At 43.1% G+C, this 12,090-nt stretch overlaps 1 protein-coding gene across 1 annotated transcript; it reads left to right on the forward strand.

Annotated features, from left to right (window-relative positions):
* Window positions 1–3,593: 3,593 nt before the first annotated feature.
* Window positions 3,594–11,786, forward strand: LOC120292936 (flocculation protein FLO11-like). Its single transcript, XM_039311499.1, has 2 exons — window positions 3,594–3,720; window positions 10,741–11,786. The coding sequence occupies exons 1-2, from the start codon at window positions 3,594–3,596 to the stop codon at window positions 11,784–11,786; spliced, it is 1,173 nt and encodes a 390-aa protein (XP_039167433.1).
* Window positions 11,787–12,090: the final 304 nt, after the last annotated feature.

Consider the following 12,090-nt stretch of genomic DNA (forward strand, 5'->3'; position numbering starts at 1 on the left):
TAACAACCTACCGGCTGGATTTCACTAAGAATCAAAAGAGTTGTTATAGTATAGCTCTTCCTTGATTCCACAATGTAGAGACTCTGCTACCCTTCCTCAAGGTCTTACGAAATATAAATCTCTTTTGAGTACAATTTTCGCTCAACAATTAAATTGACAAAGAACAGGGAGCTTTAGACTTTGGAATTTCTCTATTGTGCACACACATGAATAGCTGGAACGTCTTCTTTATATACTCCTTCATGCCTTCATACCCGTTGGCACTTTCCAAATGAGCTCTTCCAATCTACCTGTTGGACAGAATCAATTAGGGAGATTTCAAGTTATTTAAGGAATATGTCGATAGCCCACCAATCCTGCTCGCCCATACAATTAGCATCTAGGTTTCCATAAGTAGAACCTTCCAAGTATACTTCGCCAATCAACAGATCCAAGATGCCTGAATCAATCTCAAGATGAATAATGGATTTCGAGATGCTATATCCAGCCAAGAGATCTTCTTTAGTCGATATAATTAAATCCTTAAAGAAATACTTAATTTTGGATAAGTTTTCTTCGGGTCTAGAAATTATCAATGAAGATAGACTTTAAATCTTGAGTTTGGTGGTCCGGCGATCTTCAGACTTTGATGAAAGCGTTTGCAAGTCTTCAGACTAGACTGATGGAAAAAATTTGTCAGCTTCAAAATACACAATGAAGTTTTCTCCAACAGATATCACCAGGTAAGCATATCCCTATCCCTTTGTCTTTAAGTACCTATCACCATTTTGGTACTCTCTCTTATTGACACTCGATCTATTCGAGTTATCCCCATAGTATGGACACTAGCGATTGTCCAGATACCCCATTGCCTTCAAGTACCTGCCGCCGACCAGGTACACCCTTTTCGTGACACTCAACCTGCCCGAGTTGTCCCCAAATAATATTAGTAGTTGTTCAAGCATTCCACTGTTTTGTGTGCCCGCGGTTACCCGGTACTTTGTACACCTGCGGCTCCCCAGGTGTTCCAGCCTTTTGAGTGCCTACGGCCATTTAGGAGGTGGGAGACCTTCATGAATATGCAAGGCGTGTCCTCGATATTCCAACTGCCAGGGGTGGGAGACCTTCACAAATATACGAGGCCCATCCTCGATATTCCACATACCAAGAGGTAAGAGACCTTCATGAATATCTTAGGTACATCCTCGATATTCTAATTGCTAGGAGGTAGGAGACCTTTATGAATATGCGAGGTACATCCTTGATATTCCAACTACCAGGAGACCTTCGAAAATGATTAGGTACCTTCCAAGAGTTTGTACTTGCGATTATCTAAGTACCCCTTCAATACCTGCGAACGTCCAAGCATCCTCCAAGAGTCCGTACTTATGATCATCCAAGTACTCCTTCAATGCTTGCGAACGTCCAGGCACCCTTCAGAATTCCGTACTTGTGATCATCCAAATACTCTTCCGACGCCTGCAAACAACCAGGTACCCTTCAGGTTAAAACTTGTGAATATGCAAGTATTCTTTCAATGCCTGTGAATGTTTAGGTATCTTCCCAACAAACAGATGCCCTGAGAAAGGTTGGCACATCTCCCGAGAAAGGTCGAGTAACCAACCGGTGTCCTTGATAGAGGATCGAGCACCCCACAATGGGTGTCCTTGACAAAGGATCAAGCACCCCACAACCGGTGTCCCTGACAGAGGATTAGACACCCCACAAATAGATGCCCTAAGAAAGGTCAGCACATCCCCCGAGAAAGGTCAAGTAAAACAACTTATTGTTTTAACAAGCGACTGAAGAATGGTTCGGGTCTTGGAAAAGCAATTCCCCGTCAAGACGACCGAAGAAAGGTTCGGGTCCTAGACAAATAATTTATTGCTCTAATAGGCGACCGGAGAATGGTTCGAGTCTTGGAAAAGTAATTCCCGTCAAGGTGATTGGAGAAAGGTTCGGGTCCTAGACAAACTACTTATTACTCTAACAGGCGACCAAAGAATGGTTTGGGTATTGGAAAAGCAATTTCCCGTCAAGGCGACTGAAGAAAGGTTCGGGTCCTAGACAAACCACTTATTGCTTTAACAGGCGACCGAAGAATGGTTTAAGTCCTGGAAAAGCAATTTCCCTTCAAGGCGACTAAATAAAGGTTCGGATCCTAGACAAACAACTTATTACTCTAATAGGCGATCAAAGAATGGTTCGGGTCCTAGAAAAGCAATTTCCCATCAAGGCAACCGAAGAAATGTTCGAATCTTAAAAAAACAACCTCCTCACGTCACTAGGTAAGATGATGGCCTGATACTTGCCAAACGTGGGGTTCACATCCTATCTCACTCATTATCGATAAGTAACTACAGGTATCTTCTTATTTGACTTAGTATGTGTAATATTATATTGCTCTTTTTTTACATAAGACAATAAGTCTGAATAAGATATAACTTCTTTGCATAGACCAAAATTTAGATATCAGTTTGTCTTTGAATGTAACCTCTGCGAGCTTACTTTCAAAGAGGGGCAGCTATTGATACCTAATTTTTTATTATGTTTTTAATTAGACCTTAGTTTCTTTATTTATGTATTTTTCCTTTTTTCATATAATAAATAATATTAATAAAAACAAAAAATAATAAAATAATAAATAAAAAATAACAAAATGAGCCACAGCCGCATAGGTGGGCTTTCGCACCCAGCTCTTTTTCCTTATCTTCCTTTGCGCGGGCCCCCATAGGCCTAGCCCAAGCGACCCGGCCCAACCCCTTCTCTCCTTGTCTCCTTCCTCCCTTGTCTTCTTCCCCAAACCTCTGCAACTCACACGACACTAGCACAACACCTACGGTCAAGGAGGGTAGGCTGACGTCGACTGGAAGAGACAGATCTCGGGCATCATTAATGGCCACCTTCAATGCCAAGCTCGCCTCAATGGAGGAGCGAGGATGGGACGTTGGTTCAGCCGCGGGGGTCCGGTCAGTAAGCCAAAGGCCGACGGCCAAGCCTCTTCATCGACCGGACCCCCTCGCTTATAAATAAAAGGGCACCACCTCTGTCGACAAACATAACGCAAGCTTAGAAACCTTCCCTCAAGAGACTTCAGGGGAAGATTAAAGAGTGAGCGAGAGAGAAATCGGGTCGCGAGCTTAGATGACCTCCCCCCAAGAGACATTGGGGGAGGTCGGCAGTGAGCAAGCCCAAGAGGGAGAAAGCATGAGTGAAGGGGCCTAGATCCACGGGTTGCAGGAGGAAGAGACTCAAACGGCGTCACCGGTAACGCTCAACCACACACTCGCTGCTGTTCGCCCCCCTCCGACGGTTGCAGTGAGCCAGAGTTCGTCCATTTCTTTTGCTGTTGATTGCTGCTTGTCTTTGGGTCGTTAGGCCGAGACTCATGGCTGTTGGCTTCATGCAGACTCTGGCCCCCGATTGTCCTTTTGTCTCACTGTCGCCTCTCGATGCCCGTCTACTCTAAGCCCTGTCGCGATTCTAAGCTCGAATGATTCGACCTCCCTCCCCTCGACCAGTGACCGCTAGACGTTCGATGCAAATCCCAAGTGAGCACCGGATTTGCAGTGATTAGCGGCAACGGGTGGCGATAGGTGATGGGAACGGCAATAATGGCCGGTTGGACGGAGGTCAAGGCGGTACCAAGGGAGGCCCGAGCTCAGCCTCCTCCGCCGCAGATCGTCGGATCTCGTGAGCTCCAGAAAACTGGGTTGGCGAGGGGAGAAGACGAGTCATCAAGTGGGTCAGAACCGAGTAGGGTTTTTAGGAATCGGGTGGCAACTACAAGTCGGGTCAGCAGCCGGGGACCAAGTTGAGCGCCTAGGTCTTGACCGGGTAGGGTTCCAGTCAATCTAGACTAACCGGGTTTGGACGCAGGTGGGCCAATCTCACACAAATGGGGACCCCTTTGTTCTTTGGGCTTTGTTTAAAAATCTTGGGCCAAGCCTCACACCTTAGGCCCATCCGGACCCGGCCGGTCGGCCCTTTTAGGCCTAGGGTCAACGACCCGAGCCGGACCCAACCAGGATCCGACCCAATTCTTTTTATATTATAATATTAAAATAATATTTAAAAAACAATAATTTATTTTCTATAAAAATAAAAATAAAAAACAAAAAATATCCCATATTTTCCCAAAAAGCCAAAAAAATTCAGAAAAATTCAAAAATGACTTACATTTTCCAAAAATGCCAAAAAAATCCAAAAATCCCTTTTATGTTCAAAAAATAGAAAAATGTCCAAAAATGTTTTCCACCACAAATACATGGAAAACCCCTCAAAAATCCAAAAAGCTTTAGGGTTAAAACAAGATTAGGTACTTTGGAAGAGCATTAGTGATTAACTAGTGTAATCAAGTCGGACCTAGTTTCTCTAGTTGCGCGAGAACGAATATTCCTCCCAATATTTCGCTTGGGTTTAAATCGACCCATCCCAAATTGATTAATGGCGACTCCGTTTTAAAATTAACTTACAGGTTAAAAAACTTGGACTATTAAGTCATGAATTGGTGGACTTGGGAGAGTCCGAGCTAAGCCTAATAGACCTAGCCGAACCATTAGCCTCAGCAAGCGCCCGCCTTAATCGGGCACCCAAAAAGAGGTCGCAACAACTACTTCTTTGAACTATCATTTGAGATATTTTATAGGACTTGGTCAATGACTAAAATATTAATTTAGTCTAATTCATTAAAGTTTTGGTAGATAGTGAGAAAAAGTACTAGTTATTTCTATCACCTTTTGAGAACACAAAAAAATTTCTATCGCCTTTAATATAGCTCATATATTCCTTGCTAGCTAGTGTTTTTCATTGTAGTTTATTAGTACCAAACTTACAAAACAATTTAAGTTCTTTCATCCTAAAAATAAAACAAGCTTGTTCTGAAATAAAGTTATTATCAAGTAAATTCTCCGATACTTCTTTATTGATCTTGTGATCCTCTCATATAGGTTTGGATATGAAAGTTTTGTTCATGATGAATTGACTAATATAGTGTTTTCATCCCTTCATCATATTTCAAAGTAATCATATTGAGGTTGGAGGATGTGGTAAAATCTGAGTTTTGAATCAGTTTGTCTTTCCCACTCTCACTCTGAATTAACATCTAAACCGATTAAATGAACTAAAAAATAAAGAGAAAGTAAAGCAAATTGAGATTTTATTTTTGTTTTGCCGTCATATCAAATTATGATCATATTACCAAAAAGGAAGAAATAGTGAAAATAGACACTTTTTCTAGTCTATTATAATCCTTTTGGCCAACAATTGTGTTATATTTTCATGGAAATGAAAATTATATTAAGATTAATTGCAATATAATTAGAGAAAAGTAAATACTTAAAGTGAATGGAGATTCTTACTTGTTATAAAAGTGAACTAGGATTATAATAAGAGAAAAAGAAAGATGAAAAGGAGTGAGAATATTATTTTTTAGACCTATTATTATATGTAGGGAAAAAAAAGACAACAAAGAAAAGATAAAGGGAAAGAGAGACGATGATAGAGTCAAAATGACCATATTTTGGCCTTCTGTAAGTCTCCTCAATGCTCTATAATATTAGATTGTGACAATTAAACTTGCACAAATGCTTGCTCAACTATAAGTCCAAAACAAATGGCAAACATAACATATATGTAGAATACACAATCAACCCTAGAAGTACTTATGGACAATTAATAGAAATGTTATTATAGTTACAAAGGATCAAATGATGGAACCTGCTGAATAGAAATGAGAGCCCATCATCCCATGTTGGCTCATCGTGAAAGCAGTTGAAGTCGCACGGGAGTAGAGGTTTTCTTCATCCACCATGTTTTCCGTCTCTTTATTGTTTTCTTCAATTGTTGAGCTATCAAGCTAATCACTGGAGTTTGCACCATTAGCCACCCTTCTAACATGGAAAGGGGAGGTGAGGGGTTCGAATCCCCACCTTCTCAGGGGGATTGGGGTGAGGACAATTTAATTTCAAGTGTGGGTTTTAACTCTCATGTCCTGCAAGGAGACAGGGCAAAAGTCTGAGAGTGAGAGTTAGAATAGGAGTAGAGTAGGACCGACAAAAAAAAAAAAGCTATTAAGCTCGCCATTAATCCTAGTGAGTTGCTCAGTCACTTCCCTTATTGCTGGCCTCCTCGTACCACTTGGGTCCAAGCACTTCATTGCGATCTCAGCAACCATTCCTACTATCTCCATTTCATCTTCACTAGCAGCCTTGAAGCTTATGACATTGGAGAGTGTATTATCCTTTTCGGAAGAGATGAAATAATGGATAATATTGATTGACTTTCCAAACTTAGTAATAAAACTTGTAGGCTTCTTTCTAGTGAGCAGCTCCATGAGGACAACTCCAAAGCTATATACATCACTTTTAATTGTTAGTATACCAGTGGTTAAATATTTTGGATCAATGTAGTCCAACGTGCCTTGTATTTCATTAGCTACAACATGACTACACTCTGGTGATATAGGTATTGAAGTTCCAAAATCAGATACTTTTACAAAGTAATTTTGATGCAAAAGTATATTTACCGATTTGATGTTACCATGAATGATCGGGGATTTTGCATAGAAAAGCATATACTTGAGTGCAAGAGTAGCTTTGACAGCTATTCTAAGCTAGGTTTTTCCATGATCTTAAGATGGTCGACACATTCTAATGGATGTGTTGGAATAGGGTACCATTTGAAATGTATTCATAAACCAGCAAGGATATCCTAGTCTCCAAACATATGCCATGGAGCTTCAGCACATTTTTGTGATCTATTTGCATCACAATTTGAAGTTCATGTTGGAAATCCCTCTTGATTAGAGACTTGCATCATTAGGCTTCTTAACTGCGACAGACAGTGTCTTCTACTATTTTGCCTCTATAGACTAAATCGAAACTGCCCTTGCCAAACTTATTGCTATCATAATTGTTGATTGATTTGCTAGCTCGACCTTCATAAATATTTGAACATGTTGGTGTTTTAAGAGCTCTCCTCTATTTCAGCCACAGTTTTCTTTTTGATTCTCCTCCTCTACCACTTGTCAAAGACTAAAGTAACAACAACCATGAACAAGAAGGCTCCAATTATCGTTGCCAAAGCATATATTTCACTAGATTAATTATTCGAGGATGTAATCCTTATCCAATCCAATAATTCATAAAATAAGTTAATTTCTAATGGACTACCCATTTAATCTATTATTATATAATCCACATCAATTTTTTTGGATGATTGGTCCATTTTACAAAATACAATTACCCAATTTAACAGTGATAAAAATGGTTTTTGAAAGGCTACACATCATGTATCACATAACAATCCTTATGTGAGTCCTTATCTTAAATTTGATGCGCGTCATTACAAAACCGAATAAGTTATCAATTGAACTCAATTCAAGTACATATTATTAGCATCTTCTATTACTTCTCCAATGTCTATCCTTGAGTATAATGAAGAAAGTTTGTAATAAAGAAAAAAAAAATGATGAAGCATTCACCTCCTATATATGGTATGAAAACTCAGTTAAATCTTTTAACCACTTGCCTGTGAACATAGATATCGCTGAAATTTGTATCTCGTTAATATATAACATGCCAATTAAAAAACATGATTGAAGGATATATACTCTAGCTAGATATGAAAGAAAACACAACCATTTACATTTACTTGTTAATTATGTCTCTAAACCTAATTTTAACTACCTGAAATGAAAAAATTCCTCGCCGCCTCCCCATGCCCTGTGTGGGGGCACCACCATGGAATTAACTTCTTTTAGATGGCCATCAAATATCTTTCTTATTCTGGTAAGAAAGAATGGGTTCAGGACTGGATTTCATACAAAATGGGCGGGCTCATGGGCCGGTTTTGTAGAGCCGAACAAGCTCCAATCTTCACAAATTGGTCAACGTGGGATGATGTGAAGATGAATTATATAGAAATCAATTGTACCACATTGCTTACCTAAAGGAATTTTCAAACTTGCATCTTCATTAAAAGCAAGACCTGTTCAGCCCGACAAAAAAGCAAGACTTGTAAAGAGAAGTGATTATCCTTATTATTATTATTATTATTATTATTATTATTATTATTATTACTACAAAAATTATTACAAATAAAATAAAATAAAAATAAAAAAGTTTCTTAAAAGTGTAGATGCGGCAGTGTGAATGCTATCCTTGGCAGAGATTCCTCGAGCCCAGTGCCCATCCCAATAGACCCCGCTGTCCCCAGGCTTTTAGGCGTGGATCCATTCCCTTTTTGTAGCTTATTATCAAAAGTAAGACATTTAATTATGTATATGCTTAACTTCAATACTTCCACGGTTAAATCTCAATTAAATTGTCACCATGGATTATTATACCTTACTCTGTGACCTAATCTCAAATTGCATATGCAGTGCAAGTGGGATCTGTCACATGTCCAATAGCTACACTTCTGTTTATCCTAAAATTCTCTATTTGTCTGTTTCCACTATTTTTTTTTTCTGTTTCTTTTTCTTTAATCTCTTTTATTGGATAAACGATTGAATATCTTGTGAACCATTTACGGGATAATACCCAAAGGGAACATTTGTTACCCAAATCCAAACTCTACCAAGACAAGCAAGTCTGAATAATAATTGCTGCAAAAGGATCTGGCAAAATAAAAATAAAAATAAGCCCCAATCCATTCCATCGGTGTGATCGTTGAAGGTGAGTTGAGTTTCTTGAATTCTGGTAATCCAGCTGAGCTTCATCAATCTTGAAGATCATCCTTATACGCAAGTTCACCAAGCAATGGTCTTTGGCCTTCGTGTCACTGTAGTGTAGGAGCCATTGCTACTTTAGCAATTCACAAGACGTTAGAAGAAAGAAATTCTAGAAATTTATACCATTATTAGGGCTTTTCTCCTCTTGAATTCAGACGCTCTAGTTGTTCGTTTTGGCCCAAGATTTGTAGGTTTGGTTGGAGTAGATATTTTCACTTAAAGATGCTGTGTATCCTCCCACAAGTGGAGTTTCAAAGTGTTAGTTTCAGAAAAAAATCGAAAATAAAAAGACAAAAAAGAAAGTACCCAAAAAGAAAAAAAAAATACAAAGGAAAGATGGGATTGCACCGATTCAGTACAGTATAATAATAATCCCTAAAGCATACGTCAAACCTACTGCGGAATTGATGATGAACCATCTAGTGAATCATAAGGGGATGTATATCGAATAACCTTAAACAGCTACGAGCCAACAAGAATTCGGCAACGGACTTTACCATTGCCCTACGTTCAAAACCAGCATTGGCATGTGTAGCCCCCGGGCTTGTTTTTGGACTTTCCATGATATGGGTATTTTTTTGGTTCCTTACACTCATCAATGTCTACAATATGCAAAGGACAAATTGAACCATTATCTTGTGTTGACACCTAAATTTTGACTAATCATTTAATAATTAATTGCATGAAAATTTAGGGATTAATCTTTAACCCCTAAGAAAAAATAGTAAATTTTGCATTTTCATGTAGTCGCATTTACATCGATACCAAAAGGCAACAAGACGCAGCGGCTCGTGGTCGATTACATGCACAAAAAGACGGTCTCTCTCCACTGGTCTGAGCACGCAAAAGAGCGAAAATTAAAAAAAAAGAGGAATGAAGTTCTTGCACGTCCGTTATCTCTCCCTCATTAATGCATGCGCATGCACGCACAAATTCGGCGGACGTGCGGAATCCTCAGAGAAAGCAAAAGGAGCCCATGATATAATATTATATAATATGCTCTCTCTCAAGTGTGAGTTGTCATGGAGAAGCAACGAGAAATTTGCTGAAGAAGGAAGCAAATAATAAACAAGAAAAGTAAAAATTGCGGCAATCCTATAGATAGGGGGAACAAGTAGCTGCATAAGAAGCTTCAGGCACGAAGAAGAATTCCTGCACGTCCATTGTCTCTCTCTCATTAATGCATGCATTAATTCAACGGACGTGGTAGGGACCCTCGATCAATGAGATGTGCGGAAGGTGGTGTCTCTCTTGCTGGTATGAAAACACACAATGAAAGTCAGAAAAATAGAAGAAAGAAGAGTGCTTCACGTCCATTGTCTCTCCCTCATTAATGGCTGCACATGCACGCATTAAATGGGGGACGTGAAAATTCTAAGAGAAGCCGCAACCGTGAAGAAGAAGACTCCACTTGCACACGCGGAAATTCTGGGAAAGCCTGCAAGAGAATAGGCCATCATTTTTATAGTACTTTCCTCCCTGATCGGTGGCCACCATATTTGAAAAAAAGAACCAAACTTGAACAAGCAAGGAAAAGTTGCGGCTGCCTTCTGTTCACCTGTTCACACTAAGGTTGATTGTTGCCTATAAATAAGCAATGATTCTCGGCTTAAAAAAGGAGGAAGAACGAAGCATTCACTGAGAGGTTTGTGAGAGCTATCCGTAGAGAGACACAGGAGTTGAGAGAAAGGAAGAGATTAAAAAAAAACAACAAGTGACTCTCGTCAGAAAGCAAAATAGAAAAATTTTGAGGGGGCTTCTCCTTCACAAAAAAAGAGAGACAGAGAGTTTGTCAGAAAAAATAAAATAAAAAAACAAAAGGTGAAGCTAAAAACAGAAAAAAAGGTACACTGAAAGTGCAGAGAGAGAGAGTACAGAGACGGAGAAGGGACGTGCGAAGGAGAAGCGCCCACTGTTCTTCTCCTTCGCCGAACTTTCCGCCGGTTTCTGCAGCCCGCGTCCGCGCTCGCTCCACCGCGCCTCTGCACCCACCGTTCGAAGCCACAAGTGACGCCCGCGAACTGTAGCACCTGTCACTGAGTCCTGCTCGTCGCTGCGCCCGCTGTCGCACCGCCGAGTCCTGTCCGTTGCTGCTGCATTAAGCCGACAACCCGCGCTTCTGCTCGCCCGTCGCCGCGCCCTGCCCATTGCCGCGCCCGTCGCTGCACTTCAGGCCGGCGTCAGCATCTCCCTCCAGCGAGTTCCGAGCGCGCCACCGTCTTCGCCGGAACACCAGCAGCACCACCTCTACGCCTGCAGCCCGCGCCTCTGCACCGCGCCATCACTGCGGCTGCGCCTGGTGCCCGACGCCCGCAGCCAGCCTCCGCCTCCGCCTCTGTCCTTGACGACCAGCCGCTGCCACACCTCCGCACCTCTGCCCGCTCGCCGCCGCTGCTGCAACCTGCCCCTCCGCCCGAGCGCCGACGAGACTATCGCCGTGCCACTAGCCACCGTCTCCGCCCGCGAGCTTGTGTCGCTGCTCCTGCCCAGAAGCCGCGAAGCCGACACCACCCTGCAGCCGAGCCACCGCGCGTCCCTCTTCTTAGCCTCCACATTCTGTTTGCAGCCCCCCGACGACAGCTCCGCCCGTAACGCTCCTGCTCCGCGTCCGCTCCCAACCAGCGCCTCCTCAAAGCTACCCTGCAGCAGATCCCGAATCCTTCCTGCCGTCGCTGCGCCTTCGCCACAGCCGGACCCGAGCCGGACTGCTGCCCCTTTCGCCCCGACGCCCGTTGCTGCTGTCCCTTCACCGCCGCTCCGGGTCCGCCTGCTGACCCACGACGACCACCAGGCGTTGTTCACCGGCCCCGACGAGCTGCTGCTGTCTGCTGCCTCTGCTCGTCCCACCTACGACACCGCTCGCCGCTGCTGCTGTGCCTCTGACCGCCCGACGCCAGTGCCCAACGCCCGCGTCCGAGTTCCGCCCGTGACCCAGCACCCAACGCCGCGTCATCGTTCCTGCCGTCGCTGCTCGTCAGCCCGTCGCCCTGCAGCTCGAAGCCACGAGCAAAGCTCGCAACCCCACCGCCTTTGCTTCTCACTTGCGATCGCTGGAGCCCCGCTCCACTTGTAGCGCCCGACGTCCCTCTCTCGCGCCTGCCCGTGCCGCTGCCGCTCGGTCCGCCCAGCACCACCAGCCACGACGCCCTTGCTGTCCTGAGCTCGCTGACTCGACGCCGGCCTGCTCGCTGCTCCGCCAAGTCCGCCAGCTATCCCTCACGAGTTGCTGCGCCTGAGCTGCCCCCACAAAGCCCGTGACGAGCTTGACCAGAAGCTGCTGTTGCGTTGCAACCGCCACAGCCCGACCCCAACGCTAGCGAGTCGCACGCCCTCTGCTTCTCCTGCACCAGCGGTGGTTGCTGCTTTGCCGCTGCTGG

Source organism: Eucalyptus grandis, chromosome 4, assembly GCF_016545825.1.
Source record: "Eucalyptus grandis isolate ANBG69807.140 chromosome 4, ASM1654582v1, whole genome shotgun sequence".
Classification (NCBI taxonomy): domain Eukaryota; kingdom Viridiplantae; phylum Streptophyta; class Magnoliopsida; order Myrtales; family Myrtaceae; genus Eucalyptus; species Eucalyptus grandis.

What these genes read in the sequence shown, in the direction of transcription:
- LOC120292936 (XM_039311499.1), top strand. Translation starts at nt 3,594, where the DNA reads ATGGCCGGTTGGACGGAGGTCAAGGCGGTACCAAGGGAGGCCCGAGCT. An exon ending in GGGAGAAGACGAGTCATCAA is followed by an intron (nt 3,721 to 10,740) that starts GTGGGTCAGAAC and finishes CGCGAACTGTAG; the next exon opens with CACCTGTCACTGAGTCCTGC.